The sequence below is a fragment of the Saccoglossus kowalevskii genome, chromosome 21 (assembly GCF_978046115.1).
Source record: "Saccoglossus kowalevskii chromosome 21, keSacKowa6.1, whole genome shotgun sequence".
NCBI classification, from domain to species: domain Eukaryota; kingdom Metazoa; phylum Hemichordata; class Enteropneusta; family Harrimaniidae; genus Saccoglossus; species Saccoglossus kowalevskii.
Genome location: NC_140661.1, coordinates 2364533 through 2385750, shown reverse-complemented (window position 1 = coordinate 2385750; position 21218 = coordinate 2364533). Strand labels below are relative to the sequence as shown.

General features: G+C 39.1%; 1 protein-coding gene across 1 annotated transcript in view; it reads left to right on the top strand.

Annotated features, from left to right (window-relative positions):
- LOC100374023 (D-ribitol-5-phosphate cytidylyltransferase-like) overlaps positions 1-21218 on the top strand; it is a 57276-nt gene that overhangs the window by 19112 nt on the left and 16946 nt on the right. Inside the window, exons 4-6 of the mRNA XM_085495207.1 lie at positions 12669-12773; positions 14807-14852; positions 18485-18573. Coding sequence (XP_085351333.1) covers positions 12669-12773; positions 14807-14852; positions 18485-18573 — 240 coding nt within the window. The remainder of the gene's footprint in view (positions 1-12668; positions 12774-14806; positions 14853-18484; positions 18574-21218) is intronic.

The following is a 21218-nucleotide window of genomic DNA, read 5'->3' as shown; positions in this document are numbered from 1 at the left end:
GTAAGAGGGTTGGTCATCATATTTTGTGGTATGACAGGCAGTGCAGTAAGAGGGTTGGTCATCATATTTTGTGGTATGACAGGCAGTGCAGTAAGAGGGTTGGTCATCATATTTTGTGGTATGGCAGGCAGTGCAGTAAGAGGGTTGGTCATCATATTTTGTGGTATGATAGGCAGTGCAGAGGGTTGGTCATCATATTTTGTGGTATGACAGGCAGTGCAGTAAGAGGGTTGGTCATCATATTTTGTGGTATGACAGGCAGTGCAGTAAGAGGGTTGGTTATCATATTTTGTGGTATGACAGGCAGGGCAGTAAGAGGGTTGGTCATCATATTTTGTGGTATGACAGGCAGTGCAGTAAGAGAGTTGGTCATCATATTTTGTGGTATGACAGGCAGTGCAGTAAGAGAGTTGGTCATCATATTTTGTGGTATGACATGCAGTGCAGTAAGAGGGTTGGTCATCATATTTTGTGGTATGACAGGCAGTGCAGTAAGAGGGTTGGTCATCATATTTTGTGGTATGACAGGCAGTGCAGTAAGAGGGTTGGTCATCATATTTTGTGGTATAACAGGCAGTTCAGTAAGAGGGTTGGTCATCATATTTTGTGGTATAACAGGCAGTGCAGTAAGAGGGTTGGTCATCATATTTTGTGGCATGACAGGCAGTGCAGTAAGAGAGTTGATCATCATATTTTGTGGTATAACAGGCAGTGCAGTAAGATGGTTGGTCATCATATTTTGTGGCATGACAGGTAGTTCAGTAAGAGGGTTGGTCATCATATTTTGTGGTATGACAGACAGTGCAGTAAGAGGGTTGGTTATCATATTTTGTGGTATGACAGGCAGTGCAGTAAGAGGGTTGGTCATCATATTTTGTGGTATGACAGGCAGTGCAGTAAGAGGGTTGGTCATCATATTTTGTGGTGTGACAGGCAGTGCAGTAAGAGGGTTGGTCATCATATTTTGTGGTATAACAGGTAGTGCAGTAAGAGGGTTGGTTATCATACCTTGTGGTATGACAGGCAGTGCAGTAAGAGAGTTGGTCATCATATTTTGTGGTATAACAGGCAGTGCAGTAAGAGAGTTGATCATCATATTTTGTGGTGTGACAGACAGTGCAGTAAGAGGGTTGGTCATCATATTTTGTGGTATAACAGGCAGTGCAGTAAGAGAGTTGATCATCATATTTTGTGGTGTGATAGACAGTGCAGTAAGAGGGTTGGTCATCATATTTTGTAATGTGACAGGCAGTGCAGTAAGAGGGATGGTCATCATATTTTGTGGTATGACAGGCAGTGCAGTAAGAGGGTTGGTCATTATATTTTGTGGTATAACAGGCAGTGCAGTAAGAGGGTTGGTTATCATACCTTGTGGTATGACAGGCAGTGCAGTAAGATGGTTGGTCATCATATTTTGTGGCATGACAGGTAGTTCAGTAAGAGGGTTGGTTATCATGCTTTGTGGTATGAAAGGCAGTGCAGTAAGAGAGTTGGTCATCATATTTTGTGGTATAACAGGCAGTGCAGTAAGAGGGCTGGTCATCATATTTTGTAATGTGACAGGCAGTGCAGTAAGAGGGCTGGTCATCATATTTTGCAATGTGACAGGCAGCGCAGTAAGAGGGTTGGTCATCATATTTTGTGGTATAACAGGCAGTGCAGTAAGAAGGTTGGTCATTATATTTTGCAATGTGACAGGCAGTGCAGTAAGAGGGTTGGTCATCATATTTTGTAATGTGACAGGCAGTGCAGTAAGAGGGTTGGTCATCATATTTTGTGGTATGACAGGCAGTGCAGTAAGAGGGTTGGTCATTATATTTTGTGGTATAACAGGCAGTGCAGTAAGAGGGTTGGTTATCATACCTTGTGGTATGACAGGCAGTGCAGTAAGATGGTTGGTCATCATATTTTGTGGCATGACAGGTAGTTCAGTAAGAGGGTTGGTTATCATACTTTGTGGTATGAAAGGCAGTGCAGTAAGAGAGTTGGTCATCATATTTTGTGGTATGACAGGCAGTGCAGTAAGAGGGTTGATCATCATATTTTGTGGTATGACAGGCAGTGCAGTAAGAGGGTTGGTCATCATATTTTGTGGTATGACAGGCAGTGCAGTAAGAGAGTTGATCATCATATTTTGTGGTATGACATGCAGTGCAGTAAGAGGGTTGGTCATCATATTTTGTGGTATGAAAGGCAGTGCAGTAAGAGGGTTGGTCATCATATTTTGTGGTATGACAGACAGTGCAGTAAGAGGGTTGGTCATCATATTTTGTGGTATGACAGACAGTGCAGTAAGAGGGTTGGTCATCATATTTTGTGGTATGACAGGCAGTGCAGTAAGAGGGTTGGTCATTATATTTTGTGGTATAACAGGCAGTGCAGTAGGAGGGTTGGTTATCATACCTTGTGGTATGACAGGCAGTGCAGTAAGATGGTTGGTCATCATATTTTGTGGCATGACAGGTAGTTCAGTAAGAGGGTTGGTTATCATACTTTGTGGTATGAAAGGCAGTGCAGTAAGAGAGTTGGTCATCATATTTTGTGGTATGACAGGCAGTGCAGTAAGAGGGTTGATCATCATATTTTGTGGTATGACAGGCAGTGCAGTAAGAGGGTTGGTCATCATATTTTGTGGTATGACAGGCAGTGCAGTAAGAGAGTTGATCATCATATTATGTGGTATGACATGCAGTGCAGTAAGAGAGTTGGTCATCATATTTTGTGGTATGACAGGCAGTGCAGTAAGAGGGTTGATCATCATATTTTGTGGTATGACAGGCAGTGCAGTAAGAGGGTTGGTCATCATATTTTGTGGTATGACAGGCAGTGCAGTAAGAGAGTTGATCATCATATTTTGTGGTATGACATGCAGTGCAGTAAGAGGGTTGGTCATCATATTTTGTGGTATGAAAGGCAGTGCAGTAAGAGGGTTGGTCATCATATTTTGTGGTATAACAGGCAGTGCAGTAAGAGGGTTGGTCATCATATTTTGTGGTATGACAGGCAGTGCAGTAAGAGGGTTGGTCATCATATTTTGTGGTATGACAGGCAGTGCAGTAAGAGAGTTGATCATCATATTTTGTGGTATGACATGCAGTGCAGTAAGAGGGTTGGTCATCATATTTTGTGGTATGAAAGGCAGTGCAGTAAGAGGGTTGGTCATCATATTTTGTGGTATGACAGGCAGTGCAGTAAGAGGGTTGGTCATCATATTTTGTGGTATGAAAGGCAGTGCAGTAAGAGGGTTGGTCATCATATTTTGTGGTATGACAGGCAGTGCAGTAAGAGGGTTGGTCATCATATTTTGTGGTATGACAGGCAGTGCAGTAAGAGGGTTGGTCATCATATTTTGTGGTATGGCAGGCAGTGCAGTAAGAGGGTTGGTCATCATATTTTGTGGTATGATAGGCAGTGCAGAGGGTTGGTCATCATATTTTGTGGTATGACAGGCAGTGCAGTAAGAGGGTTGGTCATCATATTTTGTGGTATGACAGGCAGTGCAGTAAGAGGGTTGGTTATCATATTTTGTGGTGTGACAGGCAGTGCAGTAAAAGGGTTGGTTATCATATTTTGTGGTATGACAGGCAGGGCAGTAAGAGGGTTGGTCATCATATTTTGTGGTATGACAGGCAGTGCAGTAAGAGAGTTGGTCATCATATTTTGTGGTATGACAGGCAGTGCAGTAAGAGAGTTGGTCATCATATTTTGTGGTATGACATGCAGTGCAGTAAGAGGGTTGGTCATCATATTTTGTGGTATGAAAGGCAGTGCAGTAAGAGGGTTGGTCATCATATTTTGTGGTATGACAGGCAGTGCAGTAAGAGGGTTGGTCATCATATTTTGTGGTATGACAGGCAGTGCAGTAAGAGGGTTGGTCATCATATTTTGTGGTATAACAGGTAGTGCAGTAAGAGGGTTGGTTATCGTACCTTGTGGTATGACAGGCAGTGCAGTAAGATAGTTGGTCATCATATTTTGTGGCATGACAGGCAGTGCAGTAAGAGAGTTGGTTATCATATTTTGTGACAGGCAGTGCAGTAAGAGGGTTGGGTAGCATATTTTGTGATATGACAGGCAGTGCAGTAAGAGGGTTGGTCATCATATTTTGTGGTGTGACAGGCAGTGCAGTAAGAGAGTTGGTTATCATATTTTGTGACAGGCAGTGCAGTAAGAGGGTTGGGTATCATATTTTGTGATATGACAGGCAGTGCAGTAAGAGGGTTGGGTATCATATTTTGTGGTATAACAGGCAGTGCAGTAAGAGGGTTGGTCATCATATTTTGTGGTGTGACAGGCAGTGCAGTAAGAGGGTTGGGTATCATATTTTGTGGTATGACAGGCAGTGCAGTAAGAGGGTTGGTCATCATATTTTGTGGTATGACAGGCAGTGCAGTAACAGGGTTGGTCATCATATTTTGTGGTATGACAGGCAGTGCAGTAAGAGGGTTGGTCATCATATTTTGTGGTATGACAGGCAGTGCAGTAAGAGAGTTGATCATCATATTTTGTGGTATGACATGCAGTGCAGTAAGAGGGTTGGTCATCATATTTTGTGGTATGAAAGGCAGTGCAGTAAGAGGGTTGGTCATCATATTTTGTGGTATGACAGGCAGTGCAGTAAGAGGGTTGGTCATCATATTTTGTGGTATGACAGGCAGTGCAGTAAGAGGGTTGGTCATCATATTTTGTGGTATAACAGGTAGTGCAGTAAGAGGGTTGGTTATCGTACCTTGTGGTATGACAGGCAGTGCAGTAAGATAGTTGGTCATCATATTTTGTGGCATGACAGGCAGTGCAGTAAGAGAGTTGGTCATCATATTTTGTGGTATGACAGACAGTGCAGTAAGAGGGTTGGTCATCATATTTTGTGGTATGACAGGCAGTGCAGTAAGAGGGTTGGTCATTATATTTTGTGGTATAACAGGCAGTGCAGTAAGAGGGTTGGTTATCATACCTTGTGGTATGACAGGCAGTGCAGTAAGATGGTTGGTCATCATATTTTGTGGCATGACAGGTAGTTCAGTAAGAGGGTTGGTTATCATACTTTGTGGTATGAAAGGCAGTGCAGTAAGAGAGTTGGTCATCATATTTTGTGGTATGACAGGCAGTGCAGTAAGAGGGTTGATCATCATATTTTGTGGTATGACAGGCAGTGCAGTAAGAGGGTTGGTCATCATATTTTGTGGTATGACAGGCAGTGCAGTAAGAGAGTTGATCATCATATTATGTGGTATGACATGCAGTGCAGTAAGAGAGTTGGTCATCATATTTTGTGGTATGACAGGCAGTGCAGTAAGAGGGTTGATCATCATATTTTGTGGTATGACAGGCAGTGCAGTAAGAGGGTTGGTCATCATATTTTGTGGTATGACAGGCAGTGCAGTAAGAGAGTTGATCATCATGTTTTGTGGTATGACATGCAGTGCAGTAAGAGGGTTGGTCATCATATTTTGTGGTATGAAAGGCAGTGCAGTAAGAGGGTTGGTCATCATATTTTGTGGTATAACAGGCAGTGCAGTAAGAGGGTTGGTCATCATATTTTGTGGTATGACAGGCAGTGCAGTAAGAGGGTTGGTCATCATATTTTGTGGTATGACAGGCAGTGCAGTAAGAGAGTTGATCATCATATTTTGTGGTATGACATGCAGTGCAGTAAGAGGGTTGGTCATCATATTTTGTGGTATGAAAGGCAGTGCAGTAAGAGGGTTGGTCATCATATTTTGTGGTATGACAGGCAGTGCAGTAAGAGGGTTGGTCATCATATTTTGTGGTATGAAAGGCAGTGCAGTAAGAGGGTTGGTCATCATATTTTGTGGTATGACAGGCAGTGCAGTAAGAGGGTTGGTCATCATATTTTGTGGTATGACAGGCAGTGCAGTAAGAGGGTTGGTCATCATATTTTGTGGTATGGCAGGCAGTGCAGTAAGAGGGTTGGTCATCATATTTTGTGGTATGATAGGCAGTGCAGAGGGTTGGTCATCATATTTTGTGGTATGACAGGCAGTGCAGTAAGAGGGTTGGTCATCATATTTTGTGGTATGACAGGCAGTGCAGTAAGAGGGTTGGTTATCATATTTTGTGGTGTGACAGGCAGTGCAGTAAAAGGGTTGGTTATCATATTTTGTGGTATGACAGGCAGGGCAGTAAGAGGGTTGGTCATCATATTTTGTGGTATGACAGGCAGTGCAGTAAGAGAGTTGGTCATCATATTTTGTGGTATGACAGGCAGTGCAGTAAGAGAGTTGGTCATCATATTTTGTGGTATGACATGCAGTGCAGTAAGAGGGTTGGTCATCATATTTTGTGGTATGAAAGGCAGTGCAGTAAGAGGGTTGGTCATCATATTTTGTGGTATGACAGGCAGTGCAGTAAGAGGGTTGGTCATCATATTTTGTGGTATGACAGGCAGTGCAGTAAGAGGGTTGGTCATCATATTTTGTGGTATAACAGGTAGTGCAGTAAGAGGGTTGGTTATCGTACCTTGTGGTATGACAGGCAGTGCAGTAAGATAGTTGGTCATCATATTTTGTGGCATGACAGGCAGTGCAGTAAGAGAGTTGGTTATCATATTTTGTGACAGGCAGTGCAGTAAGAGGGTTGGGTAGCATATTTTGTGATATGACAGGCAGTGCAGTAAGAGGGTTGGTCATCATATTTTGTGGTGTGACAGGCAGTGCAGTAAGAGAGTTGGTTATCATATTTTGTGACAGGCAGTGCAGTAAGAGGGTTGGGTATCATATTTTGTGATATGACAGGCAGTGCAGTAAGAGGGTTGGGTATCATATTTTGTGGTATAACAGGCAGTGCAGTAAGAGGGTTGGTCATCATATTTTGTGGTGTGACAGGCAGTGCAGTAAGAGGGTTGGGTATCATATTTTGTGGTATGACAGGCAGTGCAGTAAGAGGGTTGGTCATCATATTTTGTGGTATGACAGGCAGTGCAGTAACAGGGTTGGTCATCATATTTTGTGGTATGACAGGCAGTGCAGTAAGAGGGTTGGTCATCATATTTTGTGGTATGACAGGCAGTGCAGTAAGAGAGTTGATCATCATATTTTGTGGTATGACATGCAGTGCAGTAAGAGGGTTGGTCATCATATTTTGTGGTATGAAAGGCAGTGCAGTAAGAGGGTTGGTCATCATATTTTGTGGTATGACAGGCAGTGCAGTAAGAGGGTTGGTCATCATATTTTGTGGTATGACAGGCAGTGCAGTAAGAGGGTTGGTCATCATATTTTGTGGTATAACAGGTAGTGCAGTAAGAGGGTTGGTTATCGTACCTTGTGGTATGACAGGCAGTGCAGTAAGATAGTTGGTCATCATATTTTGTGGCATGACAGGCAGTGCAGTAAGAGAGTTGGTCATCATATTTTGTGGTATAACAGGCAGTGCAGTAAGAGAGTTGATCATCATTTTTTGTGGTGTGACAGACAGTGCAGTAAGAGGGTTGGTCATCATATTTTGTGGTATAACAGGCAGTGCAGTAAGAGAGTTGATCATCATATTTTGTGGTGTGATAGACAGTGCAGTAAGAGGGTTGGTCATCATATTTTGTAATGTGACAGGCAGTGCAGTAAGAGGGTTGGTCATCATATTTTGTGGTATGACAGGCAGTGCAGTAAGAGGGTTGGTCATTATATTTTGTGGTATAACAGGCAGTGCAGTAAGAGGGTTGGTTATCATACCTTGTGGTATGACAGGCAGTGCAGTAAGATGGTTGGTCATCATATTTTGTGGCATGACAGGTAGTTCAGTAAGAGGGTTGGTTATCATACTTTGTGGTATGAAAGGCAGTGCAGTAAGAGAGTTGGTCATCATATTTTGTGGTATAACAGGCAGTGCAGTAAGAGGGCTGGTCATCATATTTTGTAATGTGACAGGCAGTGCAGTAAGAGGGCTGGTCATCATATTTTGCAATGTGACAGGCAGCGCAGTAAGAGGGTTGGTCATCATATTTTGTGGTATAACAGGCAGTGCAGTAAGAAGGTTGGTCATTATATTTTGCAATGTGACAGGCAGTGCAGTAAGAGGGTTGGTCATCATATTTTGTAATGTGACAGGCAGTGCAGTAAGAGGGTTGGTCATCATATTTTGTGGTATGACAGGCAGTGCAGTAAGAGGGTTGGTCATTATATTTTGTGGTATAACAGGCAGTGCAGTAAGAGGGTTGGTTATCATACCTTGTGGTATGACAGGCAGTGCAGTAAGATGGTTGGTCATCATATTTTGTGGCATGACAGGTAGTTCAGTAAGAGGGTTGGTTATCATACTTTGTGGTATGAAAGGCAGTGCAGTAAGAGAGTTGGTCATCATATTTTGTGGTATGACAGGCAGTGCAGTAAGAGGGTTGATCATCATATTTTGTGGTATGACAGGCAGTGCAGTAAGAGGGTTGGTCATCATATTTTGTGGTATGACAGGCAGTGCAGTAAGAGAGTTGATCATCATATTTTGTGGTATGACATGCAGTGCAGTAAGAGGGTTGGTCATCATATTTTGTGGTATGAAAGGCAGTGCAGTAAGAGGGTTGGTCATCATATTTTGTGGTATAACAGGCAGTGCAGTAAGAGGGTTGGTCATCATATTTTGTGGTATGACAGGCAGTGCAGTAAGAGGGTTGGTCATCATATTTTGTGGTATGACAGGCAGTGCAGTAAGAGAGTTGATCATATTTTGTGGTATGACATGCAGTGCAGTAAGAGGGTTGGTCATCATATTTTGTGGTATGAAAGGCAGTGCAGTAAGAGGGTTGGTCATCATATTTTGTGGTATGACAGGCAGTGCAGTAAGAGGGTTGGTCATCATATTTTGTGGTATGAAAGGCAGTGCAGTAAGAGGGTTGGTCATCATATTTTGTGGTATGACAGGCAGTGCAGTAAGAGGGTTGGTCATCATATTTTGTGGTATGAAAGGCAGTGCAGTAAGAGGGTTGGTCATCATATTTTGTGGTATGACAGGCAGTGCAGTAAGAGGGTTGGTCATCATATTTTTTGGTATGAAAGGCAGTGCAGTAAGAGGGTTGGTCATCATATTTTGTGGTATGACAGGCAGTGCAGTAAGAGGGTTGGTCATCATATTTTGTGATATGACAGGCAGTGCAGTAAGAGGGTTGGTCATCATATTTTGTGATATGACAGGCAGTGCAGTAAGAGGGTTGGTCATCATATTTTGTGGTATGACAGGCAGTGCAGTAAGAGGGTTGGTTATCATATTTTGTGGTGTGACAGGCAGTGCAGTAAAAGGGTTGGTTATCATATTTTGTGGTATGACAGGCAGTGCAGTAAGAGGGTTGGTCATCATATTTTGTGGTATGACATGCAGTGCAGTAAGAGGGTTGGTCATCATATTTTGTGGTATGACAGGCAGTGCAGTAAGAGGGTTGGTCATCATATTTTGTGGTATGACAGGCAGTGCAGTAAGAGGGTTGGTCATCATATTTTGTGGTGTAACAGGCAGTGCAGTAAGAGGGTTGGTCATCATATTTTGTGGTATAACAGGCAGTGCAGTAAGAGGGTTGGTCATCATATTTTGTGGTATAACAGGCAGTGCAGTAAGAGGGTTGGTCATCATATTTTGTGGTATGACAGGCAGTGCAGTAAGAGGGTTGGTCATCATATTTTGTGATATGACAGGCAGTGCAGTAAGAGGGTTGGTCATCATATTTTGTGGTATGACAGGCAGTGCAGTAAGAGGGTTGGTTATCATATTTTGTGATATGACAGACAGTGCAGTAAGAGGGTTGGGTATCATATTTTGTGGTATGACAGGCAGTGCAGTAAGAGGGTTGGGTATCATATTTTGTGGCATGACAGGCAGTGCAGTAAGAGGGTTGGTCATCATATTTTGTGGTGTGACAGGCAGTGCAGTAAGAGAGTTGGTTATCATATTTTGTGACAGGCAGTGCAGTAAGAGGGTTGGGTATCATATTTTGTGATATGACAGGCAGTGCAGTAAGAGGGTTGGTCATCATATTTTGTGGTGTGACAGGCAGTGCAGTAAGAGAGTTGGTTATCATATTTTGTGACAGGCAGTGCAGTAAGAGGGTTGGGTATCATATTTTGTGATATGACAGGCAGTGCAGTAAGAGGGTTGGGTATCATATTTTGTGGTATAACAGGCAGTGCAGTAAGAGGGTTGGTCATCATATTTTGTGGTGTGACAGGCAGTGCAGTAAGAGGGTTGGGTATCATATTTTGTGGTATGACAGGCAGTGCAGTAAGAGGGTTGGTCATCATATTTTGTGGTATGACAGGCAGTGCAGTAAGATGGTTGGTCATCATATTTTGTGGTATGACAGGCAGTGCAGTAAGACGGTTGGTCATCATATTTTGTGGTATAACAGGCAGTGCAGTAAGAGGGTTGGTCATCATATTTTGTGGTATGATAGGCAGTGCAGTAAGAGGGTTGGTCATCATATTTTGTGGTATGACAGGCAGTGCAGTAAGAGGGTTGGTCATCATATTTTGTGGTATGACAGGCAGTGCAGTAAGAGGGTTGGTCATCATATTTTGTGGTATAACAGGCAGTGCAGTAAGAGGGTTGGTCATCATATTTTGTGGTGTGACAGGCAGTGCAGTAAGAGGGTTGGGTATCATATTTTGTGGTATGACAGGCAGTGCAGTAAGAGAGTTGGTCATCATATTTTGTGGTATGACATGCAGTGCAGTAAGAGGGTTGGTCATCATATTTCGTGGTATGACAGGCAGTGCAGTAAGAGGGTTGGGTATCATATTTTGTGGTATGACAGGCAGTGCAGTAAGAGGGTTGGTCATCATATTTTGTGGTATGACAGACAGTGCAGTAAGAGGGTTGGTCATCATATTTCGTGGTCTGACATGCAGTGCAGTAAGAGGGTTGGTTATCATATTTCGTGGTATGACATGCAGTGCAGTAAGAGGGTTGGTTATCATATTTCGTGGTATGACATGCAGTGCAGTAAGAGGGTTGGTCATCATATTTTGTGGTATGACAGGCAGTGCAGTAAGAGGGTTGGGTATCATATTTTGTGGTATGACAGGCAGTGCAGTAAGAGGGTTGGGTATCATATTTTGTGGTATGACAGGCAGTGCAGTAAGAGGGTTGGGTATCATATTTTGTGGTATGACAGGCAGTGCAGTAAGAGGGTTGGTCATCATATTTTGCAATGTGACAGGCAGTGCAGTAAGAGGGTTGGTCATCATATTTTGTGGTGTGACAGGCAGTGCAGTAAGAGGGTTGGTCATCATATTTTGTGGTATGACAGGCAGTGCAGTAAGAGGGTTGGTTATCATATTTTGTGGTATGACAGGCAGTGCAGTAAGAGGGTTGGTCATCATATTTTGTGGTATGACAGGCAGTGCAGTAAGAGGGTTGGTCATCATATTTTGTGGTATGACAGGCAGTGCAGTAAGAGGGTTGGGTATCATATTTTGTGGTATGACAGGCAGTGCAGTAAGAGGGTTGGGTATCATATTTTGTGACAGGTAGTGTTGTAGTACAACTGCTCTGGTGTGAAATATATTCGTTATGAATGCATATTGAAATTTGGCCACATCAAGTTGCTGACAAGTACTATGTGCACTTTCTTTGTTGGTGTGATTAATATTTTGTTTAGTGCGATTTCCTTCTGTGGTCTTTGTTTATAAACTTAATTTTTTAGTCCCCGTTCGGACGAAGTCTGAAATTGGGGACTTATAATTTGACCTCCGTCCGTGCGTCTGTGTGTCCGTGCGTCTGTGTGTCCGTGCGTCTGTGCGTCCGTCCAGAGTCATATCTCAGAATCCCTTGGACCGATTCTGTTCAGTCTTTGCATGTGCCTTGTACTTTATGTGGGACATGTCCCGACCGTCCGTGAGTTCCTGATTCTGTCCGTCCGTCCGTGTGTCTGTTCGACCGTGCGTCAGTCTGTCCAGAGTCATATTTCAGAATCCTGTGGACCGATTCCGTTCATTCTTTACATGTGCCTAGTACCTTATGTGGGACATTTGCACATGCAGTGGTTTAGCGATTCGATTCAAAATGGCTGACTGGCAGCCATCTTGTTTTTTGAAAATGTTGTATTTTGGACATGCTTTGTCAGTTGTCATTGAAACTTGGTACATAGATTATACATGTTAGGATACATGTCCATGACGATTTATTTCGCAATTGGATCAAAGATGGTCGACTGGCAGGCATCTTTTTTTTTTTTATGCAGTATCTTGGACGTGCTCTGTCAGTTTTCATTCAAATTTGGCACATACATGTACTTTATACATGTTAGAATGCATGTCCAAGACAATTTGTTTAAAATCTGGTCAAGGATGACCGATTGACAGCCATCTGACTTTTTGGCCTTACTACTATATTTCCACAATTTATGTACCATTTTCATTCGTATTTGGCACATGCATCATACATATCAGTGTTTTTATAATCAGATCAAAGATGGCCGAATAACAGCTGTTTTTATTTTTGGCCATATTACTACTATACGAAACACATGTTTTGATGTAAATAAACAATCTGTTGTATACGCCACTTGGAACTCAAGTTTCAAGGACACGCTCGCGACAACCCCTCCGCTTTAATATGACGAGCACAAGGAGAACTTTCAAAAGTTCAACGGGGACTGTCATTTTCAATGACTTGTTTTCTGTAGTATTCTATATCTTTTCACACCATGACGTTTTTTTTATTTTTGTTTGCAGTTAACGGAGCATGACCTGGATTTTGGTACTGAATGTTTACATCTGGCTTTGGACTATGTTGGAACGAGAGCTAAGCTGATTGATACAGAGGGCGATGTTTGGAAGGTAATCAGAATATGTGGTCTAATATTTAAGAATGCAAAAACACAGTTTTGCCAGACTTTTATTATCCCTTGTTTCGCGACCCCGCCGAATGAACAGGAGCCAAAAATGAAATAAAAATAAAATTTTATTTCAGCGTAATTTCTCGTGCCCGTCGACTAGTAAGCGCAAAAAATTGCTAAAAAAAAATTATTTTTATCTTCATTTTTTTTCGCGCATAACAAATCCAATTTGCATTTTCGTGGGAGTATCATGATCAAAGTACCGAAGTCTCGCGCAGGTGAGAAACAAGATTATACATGGAATAACATTTTATTTCATTTCATCTCTCCGATCAATGATCTCACTTACAATTCTTCGAGAATCACACAAATCTAATGGAAAAAAAGAATTAATTTTATTTTTTTTCTCGAGAAACAAGGAATAAAAAAAGTCTGGCCTTATAAAAAAAATGGAAAAGAAAACTTGTCAAATTATTGAATGGTTTAAGGAAGCGAGACTATTATTTGTGTTGAAAGTTACGATTTTCACATTTATTTATTAATTGATGAAATGCACTACAAACTTTCATCTGATAAAGTCAACGTAACCTAGAATGTCAAGTAAGTTGGTTAAAATGTAGATTTTCTGAAGGGAAGAAGTGTTTTCCAAAATCAACAACATAGGTTTAATCTGTGTGCCTATAAGTTTCAAAGATTAACTCAAGACAAAGCAATGTTAGGATGTGTTATCAGTAGCTTTCTGACACACAATGAGTGTTTCCAAACATTTGAGTGGTTTGTCTCCGCCCCTGTTTATTTCACAGATTAGTCATTTGCATATGAATGTGTCAAACACAAGGTCACACAGCCACTGAAAAAAAATCTTTGATTTTGGTGTTTTCATCTGCCAATTTTATCGTATTATATAGCTATCCCATTCCTTTATTTTTTGGTTTCCAATAGCCTTACACATTTGGATGTCCCTACACATGTTAAAACAGACCTTGATGGGAAAACAAATTGCTTGTGCAGATAAACAAGCTTGAAAATCTTTGCTGTGACTTCATCGACGTTTTCTAGGAGTTTATGTTTTTCAAAATACAAGGTCTTTAACAAAAAATAACGTATACTTATTGTCGTCAGATTAACACCAAATTTTCACTGCTTTAAGATGCCAGTGAGGGGAACTTGAATGTGTCCAGACAAACTATTTCATGGATTATTTACCAATGTGTTATGGTTTGAGTTGGGGGCAATGCGACTAAAGCGGAAATTAAAATTCAGGACACTACTTTTCAAAACGCATTGCTTGGATAAAACTGACCAGACACATTCAATTTACCAGACTATTGAACATCTAGGAAAAGTGAAAAAAAAACTTCTTATCACCAGCATAAATGCTTAATTATTTTTTTTACAAAAAAAGTAATTTTTCACTTTTGATTAAGTAACGCACCGTAGAATGCAGATACGGGCATGACAAACACACCTTTGAACAGCTTGAAGTCAGGTGATTCCAAAAATATATACTTGCCTGGGTCTATTCGTAGTCATTTGATCTCAATTAGAAGATAATAACAAGTATGCAAATAATAGTCCCGCTACCTTAAGTGATACTATATGTATAGTGGAGCTGTCAGAGCTTGGTGACTATAGTAATCATGCATTTATAAGACTATTGTAAAATACTTCATTTTAGCTAAAATTAATTTTTGTTGAAAAGATTATTTTGGTGTTTTGTTTGGAATTTATTTTCACTGGTTTCTGATGAGTTGAATGTAAAATATAGAAAAAAGATATATTCGCTGGATTTTATTTTCATTGAATCATTCCTTCAGTGAAATTAACAAAATTTAATTCTGAGCGAAAATAAAATTACAATTTTATATAAGTGGTACCTAAATGTTTTACAATGTTGTGTAGAAATCAGAACATGTGACTACACACACACATGCTTATATTTGCATACATGCATAATTGTGTCTTCTTAGTATTCTATTTATATTTGCATACATGCATAATTGTGTCTTCTTAGTATTCTATTTATATTTTTAGGTGACTTATAAGAAAGACTTGTATGCTGCTGAAGGCATTGCTAAAGGTCAGTCCATTGCTGATAAACAGACATATTTCCCAGGGAATGAGTCCCTTTTATTTCCCAGGGAATGAGTCCCTTTTATTACCTTGCCCGTACCATCAAAGATGGAAGGGAAAGGTATATTAAGGGAAAGATTTTGTCCGGCGTTGTCGTCGTCGTCATCGTCATCGTTGTCGTCGTCGTTATAATTGTTATTGTGTGCATGATAACTTTACTAATTCTATTCCAAACTTCATCAAACTTGGTCACCTTGTTCATCAGTATAAAGTCTTCCCTGAGTTTGAACAACAGATGTCCTGTATGAAAATATCATGCAAAAATTGAGAAAACCTGATAAAATATTTCGACTGTTTCTACTTGACTGATCACTGGTGATACACATCAAAGGTCACTGATCTCAGTGGAAATATGCATTGTTGTATGTGTTCAATGAAGCAAATGATTTATCTTGTAATAATATCCTTGGTAATGTATCTCAGAATCCCTTACTGGGTTTCAAAACCAACTCATGGAGAGATTGCACAGTCTGATACACATTTGCAAACCTACCAATAAATCTTTACAGAAAACAAGATGTCAGAAAATCAATATAAGCACTCCTATGAACTGGGTGCCAAACTTTGATCAAGATCTGAAGCTAATAGAAAATCTGTTTAGTTCAAAGTTATCAAATCAAAAACAATACATAAAAAATACATAAAAAGCAAAACATTTCATCCTCATTTTAAAAAGAAAATTGTTCTAAAATATATGTATTCTGTATTTGACAAACAGTTCATTCGACAAATGAAAACTCACAGGAATATGTTTCAGCTATTAGAACAGAATGATAGAGTTTTTATGATACTAGTTTAAAAACTCACTTCAAACAAAGATTGCAGTGTTTGAAGATGTAGGTTCTCAGGAGGCAACAGTACTGTTGACTTCTCCCTCCACTGGACACCAACTAACTATTTAAAGCAGAGCTTGCAACATGATAGCTATTCATAAAGGGTGTTTTTTTTTTTACTTTTCATATAATACAGTAGTCACACAATGAGGCAGTTCATATTTGTCTCAGTGAATCATTAATTTTTGACAGACACCTGTACAAAATACTTGGACAAAAGCCAGCTAAGATTTTCTGTTATCTTGCATGTTTTATGAATTTATTCACGTCTAAATGCAGCACTTTTTTTTGCAATGAGGCATTTGTTTTTATACTAAAATATCTGAATTACTTTGAATAAAGCTGGAAATTATGTCTCTTAAAATAATTAAACAAATAAGGCACCAATGTTTTTGTAAGATATTTACATCTTTAAAGGACATTCGGTAGACTGATTCCCCACTGTTAGTTCAACCCCAAAACTTTTTTGTATTCAAAATTAATTATGACAATGTATATTTATATTGAAACAAACTATGTTAAAGGGAATTATATTATATAACAAAGGGCAAGGTCACCAGAGTTCAACTATGTTTTCCCAGGGAATGAACTATTTAATTTTGTTTCAAAGATATAGATCTTAATCCTGCTCTGATTGTTTATTCATTTAAAAAAATAACATTTCCATCAAAACAAACTGATATTAAAGAAGGGGAGTACTTTGTGGAAGGTTACAACATTAACCTTAGTAGTGAAAGGGTATAATTTACTCTACATATTGTATATATTTATTTTTTAAACACTTTGGGGTATTTTGAAATACTCTGCACTGCTCTTTGTTAGTCCCCGTTCGGACGCAGTCCGAAAACGGGGACTTATGTTTTGCCCTGTGTGCGTCCGTCCGTCCGTCCGTCCGTGATCACCTGTATCTCGAACATGCATGGACCGATTAAGTTCAAACTTCACTCATACATCACACATTATATGGGACATATGCACATGCATTTTTTTCATGATCTGATTAACGATAGCCGAATAGCGGCCATTTTAAGGCTGAAAATGCATCAAAATCGCACATTTTCACCATTCCGGACCCGGATCTCAGTTATGCATGGACGGATTTGGTTCAAATTTGGTACATACATTAAACATAATAGGACCTTGATGCACGTCATTTTTTTTTTTGGATCGTGTTCGAAATGGCCGACTGGCGGCCATTTTGTTTTAAAGAATTCAGTTCTGGATCCGTATCTGAGACATGCTTGGATTGATCGAGTTCAAACTTCACACACACAAGGTACATCATGTCACAAATATGTATGTGCATTTATTTCATGATCTCATTAACGATAGCCAAATGGCGGCCGCTTTAAGGCCGAAAATGCATTGAAATCGCACATTTTCACCATTCCGGACCCGGATCTCAGTTATGCATGGACTGATTTCATTCAAATTTGGTACATACATTAAACATAATAGGACCTTGATGCACGTCATTTTTTTTTCGGATCAAGTTCAAAATGGCCGACTGGCGGCCATTTTGTTTTAAAGAATTCAGTTCTGGATTCGTATCCGAGACATGTCTGGATTGATCAAGTTCAAACTTCACACACACAAGGTACATCATGTCACAAATATGTATGTGCATTTGTTTCATGATCTCATTAACGATAGCCAAATGGGGGCCGCTTTAAGGCCGAAAATGCATTGAAATCGCACATTTTCACCATTCCGGACCCGTATCTCAGTTATGCATGGATGGATTTTGTTCAAATTTGGTACTTACATTAAACATAATAGGACCTTGATGCACGTCTTTTTTTTTTTCGGATCAAGTTCGAAATGGCCGACTGGCGGCCATTTTGTTAAAGAATTCAGTTCTGGATCCGTATCCAAGACATGTCTGGATTGATCAAGTTCAAACTTCACACACACATGGTACATCATGTCACAAATAGAGATGTGCATTTGTTTCATGATCTGCTTAACAATAGTGGAATGATGGCCATTTTAAGGCCGAAAATGCATCAAAATCACGTATTTTCACAATTCCTGAACCGGATCTCAGTCATGCATGGATGGATTTTGTTCAGATTTAGCACAATGTGTTGTACATATGCAGGTGCATTTCGGTCATGATCTGCTTTGAATGTATATGTCACTCAAATATGAACGGAACGGGGATGTGTCATTGACAATGACTTCTTGCATTTAAGGTTACAGGGTTCGGCAGAATTTATATAAAGCGAGAGGGTCGTCACCTGCGCTCGCGCGGGAATTGACTCCTAAGTGACAATAACAACACACACTAAAAATGCAAAGGCTTATGGTAGACACTTGTTTGTAAACAATGACACACTATGGCCATCTGACACATGCACAGATGACGACACCCCCCTCTTTAAATGATGGATGCATTGCTACTTGGGTCACTTTTCTTGTTGTTGTCTCTTTTATTTTCTAAACAATCCATACAAATCTTCATGTGGTCACTTGACAGTGACATTTCAGTTGAAAATCAAAAAAGATAGAAGCTGAATTGTAAAAACTGTTCACATAGTAGATCTCAGAAATCGCAGTCCATGCACATTGTCCAAAGTAAAATCTGGTTTGGATTTTGCTCATCCCCAGAAAAAACCTTGTTGAATTCACCAAATCTCATTTTGCTAGGGGGTCTTGTGCCTGTTTGTGCATACATACCGGTATGTGTCATTTTGTACAATGCAAACTATGACTGGTAACTGTTTTCAATTGTTTGTTTCTGTAGAAAAAAACATCCGTATTGCGTTGATTTCTTCAAAGCCAAACCTTGTTATGCAAGATATAAAGGACGAATTAGAACAAAAGAATTTAACGGTAAGCAATGGTTAAATAGTGTTGAAAGATTGCAGTCATTGTTCCCCGATACAGCGCATACTGTACTCAACTGACTTACCAGCTTGACTAAATGCCCACCCTCTACTATTGGAGGATTTCTATTTTTGGTAGCAATTTTGACCTTCCAAAATGCCTGAAATTTGACGGACAAGTAATGAAACCTGGTCATTTGGCATGGTGGTATTTTTTCAAATAATTGCAGTGTCCATTGTGACTATCATAAATGGATGTGAACGTCTAAACTATGCTTCAACATGACCTGTTTACAATTGTTTTCTCCACACTTTTTAGCTCCGCTGTCAACTTTGTCAAGCGAAGCTTATCATACGAGTGATTGTCCGTCGTCCGTTTCAATGTTTTACTTTTTCGACTTCTTCTTGAAAACTACAAGCCTGAATGTTTTGATACTTTGTGTATATGTACCTTGTGTAGGCCTCTCTTAGATTTGTTCATTTCATGAGATCTTCAATTCTCTAATTTTGGTGAATATTTTTGTCATTTTTGGTAAAAAGTGATATTTTCGATTTCTTGTTAAAAACCACAAGTCTGATTGCTTTGATATTACATATATAGGTACTACATGTGGATCTCTCTCAGATTTGTTCATTTTGTGATGATATCTTTAATTCTCTAATTTTGGTGACTATTTTTGTAATTTTTGGTAAAAAGTGATATTTTCGACTTCTTGTTAAAAACCGTAAGTCTGATTATTTTGATATTACATATATAGGTACTACATGTGGACTTCTCTCAGATTTGTTCATTTTGTGATGATATCTTTAATTCTCTAATTTTGGTGACTATTTTTGTAATTTTTGGTAAAAAGTGATATTTTCGACTTCTTTTTAAAAACCGTAAGTTTGATTATTTTGATATTACATATATAGGTACTGCATGTGGACCTCTCTCAGATTTGTTCATTTTGTGATGATATCTCTAATTCTCTAATTTTGGTGAATTTTTTTGTAATTTTTGGTAAAAAGTGATATTTTCGACTTCTTGTTAAAAACAGCAAGTCCAATTGCTTTGATACTATACATATTGTTCATTTTCTACTGATATTTTCAGTTCTTTAATTGAAATGTGCATTGCTAACAGTGGAGCTATCTTAGCTGATAGGCTGCTTGTTTAATGTTTACCTTTCAAAATGATAAAGATCTTGACTTTGACTGTATTTCCCACACATCCTAATAATTTTTATATTGTAAATTTTTCATAGAGGTGTTAATTAACTGGCACATGTTAAACTAAAATTGTTGCTGCCTAAAAAACATATTTTTTGGAGCTGAGCACCCTTGATGCTAGGTTGGAACATAAGATGCTTTGTTTATGTCTGAAGTGAAGCGTGCTTAAGAGTTTATTGGCATTTACCCTGTCTGCCTGGACCAATCACAATCATACTCCACACATACGTCATACATAATATTATACATATGCACATCAATTTGATTCACGATCTGATTCAAGATGGCTGAATGGTGGCTATTTTTGTGCTAAAAATCATCAAAATCAAGCCTTTATGGATGGATTTTGTTCAAACTTGGTACATACGTTGGACATTATGAGATCTTGATGCACATCATTTTTTTTTCACTGGCACCCATTTTGTTTTAATGAATGCAGTTCTAGTGCCATATCTCTGCCATGCTTTGACTGATTATGTTCAAATTTTATATATTCATTATACATTATGATATAGATATATTGGTTTGACTATCTGATTCAAAATGGCCAAATGGCAGCCATTTTTGTGCTAAAAAAACATCAGAACTGAATCTTCGCTTTTATGGGTCGATTTTGTTCAAACTTGGTATATTTGTTTTACATCGTGTTATAGATTTATTCAAAATGGCTGAGTGTTGGCCATTTCAGAGCATTATTTCTCAATATGGACAAGTACTCGTTTGACCATCAGATACAAGATTTCAATCACTTTAATGTTAAAAAAATCATTATAATCAAGCATCATCTTCTGGATCCATACTTCTGATATGTTTATGTTCCAACGACTGTAAAACATGTCTCTTTCGTGAATTCAGTGAGATAACTGATTCGCTAATTCAAGATGTCGCTAATGACTTTATAATAAATTCAAAATGGTCACCAAACAACGTTTTTTTTCTCCACATACACTTTGTTAACAACACAAAAAAATTGTACTGACATGATAGATACACTTTATTGAAAAGTAAATTAACACAAACAAAATAAATGTATTCATTGTGGTCATTATGTTACTGATATATTATTGCAGAAATTAGTAGTACTTACCGGTAGTAATTTTTGAGTCCCAATATGAAAGGTAAATGTTCCGAATGTAATGCAAAAATGATACCCAATTATCCAAATCTCTGTTGAATCAGTTTTTTATTATTGCAAATCGAATCAAATTACACTTGACAGTTTTTTTTTTTTTTATATATATTTAAGATATTTTTTATTGAGTCAAGTCTCTTAAAAAATACATTTCAGTTTCACATAAATCTCATATGAAATACCTTTACATAGTCAATACAGTCAGAAATTTACCCCATTTCTTAATATGTGCATTTAACATTTGCAGATATAAATAACACGCTTAGTTACAAATAATAAAAAAATAAGCAACAATGACTCATGTGGAT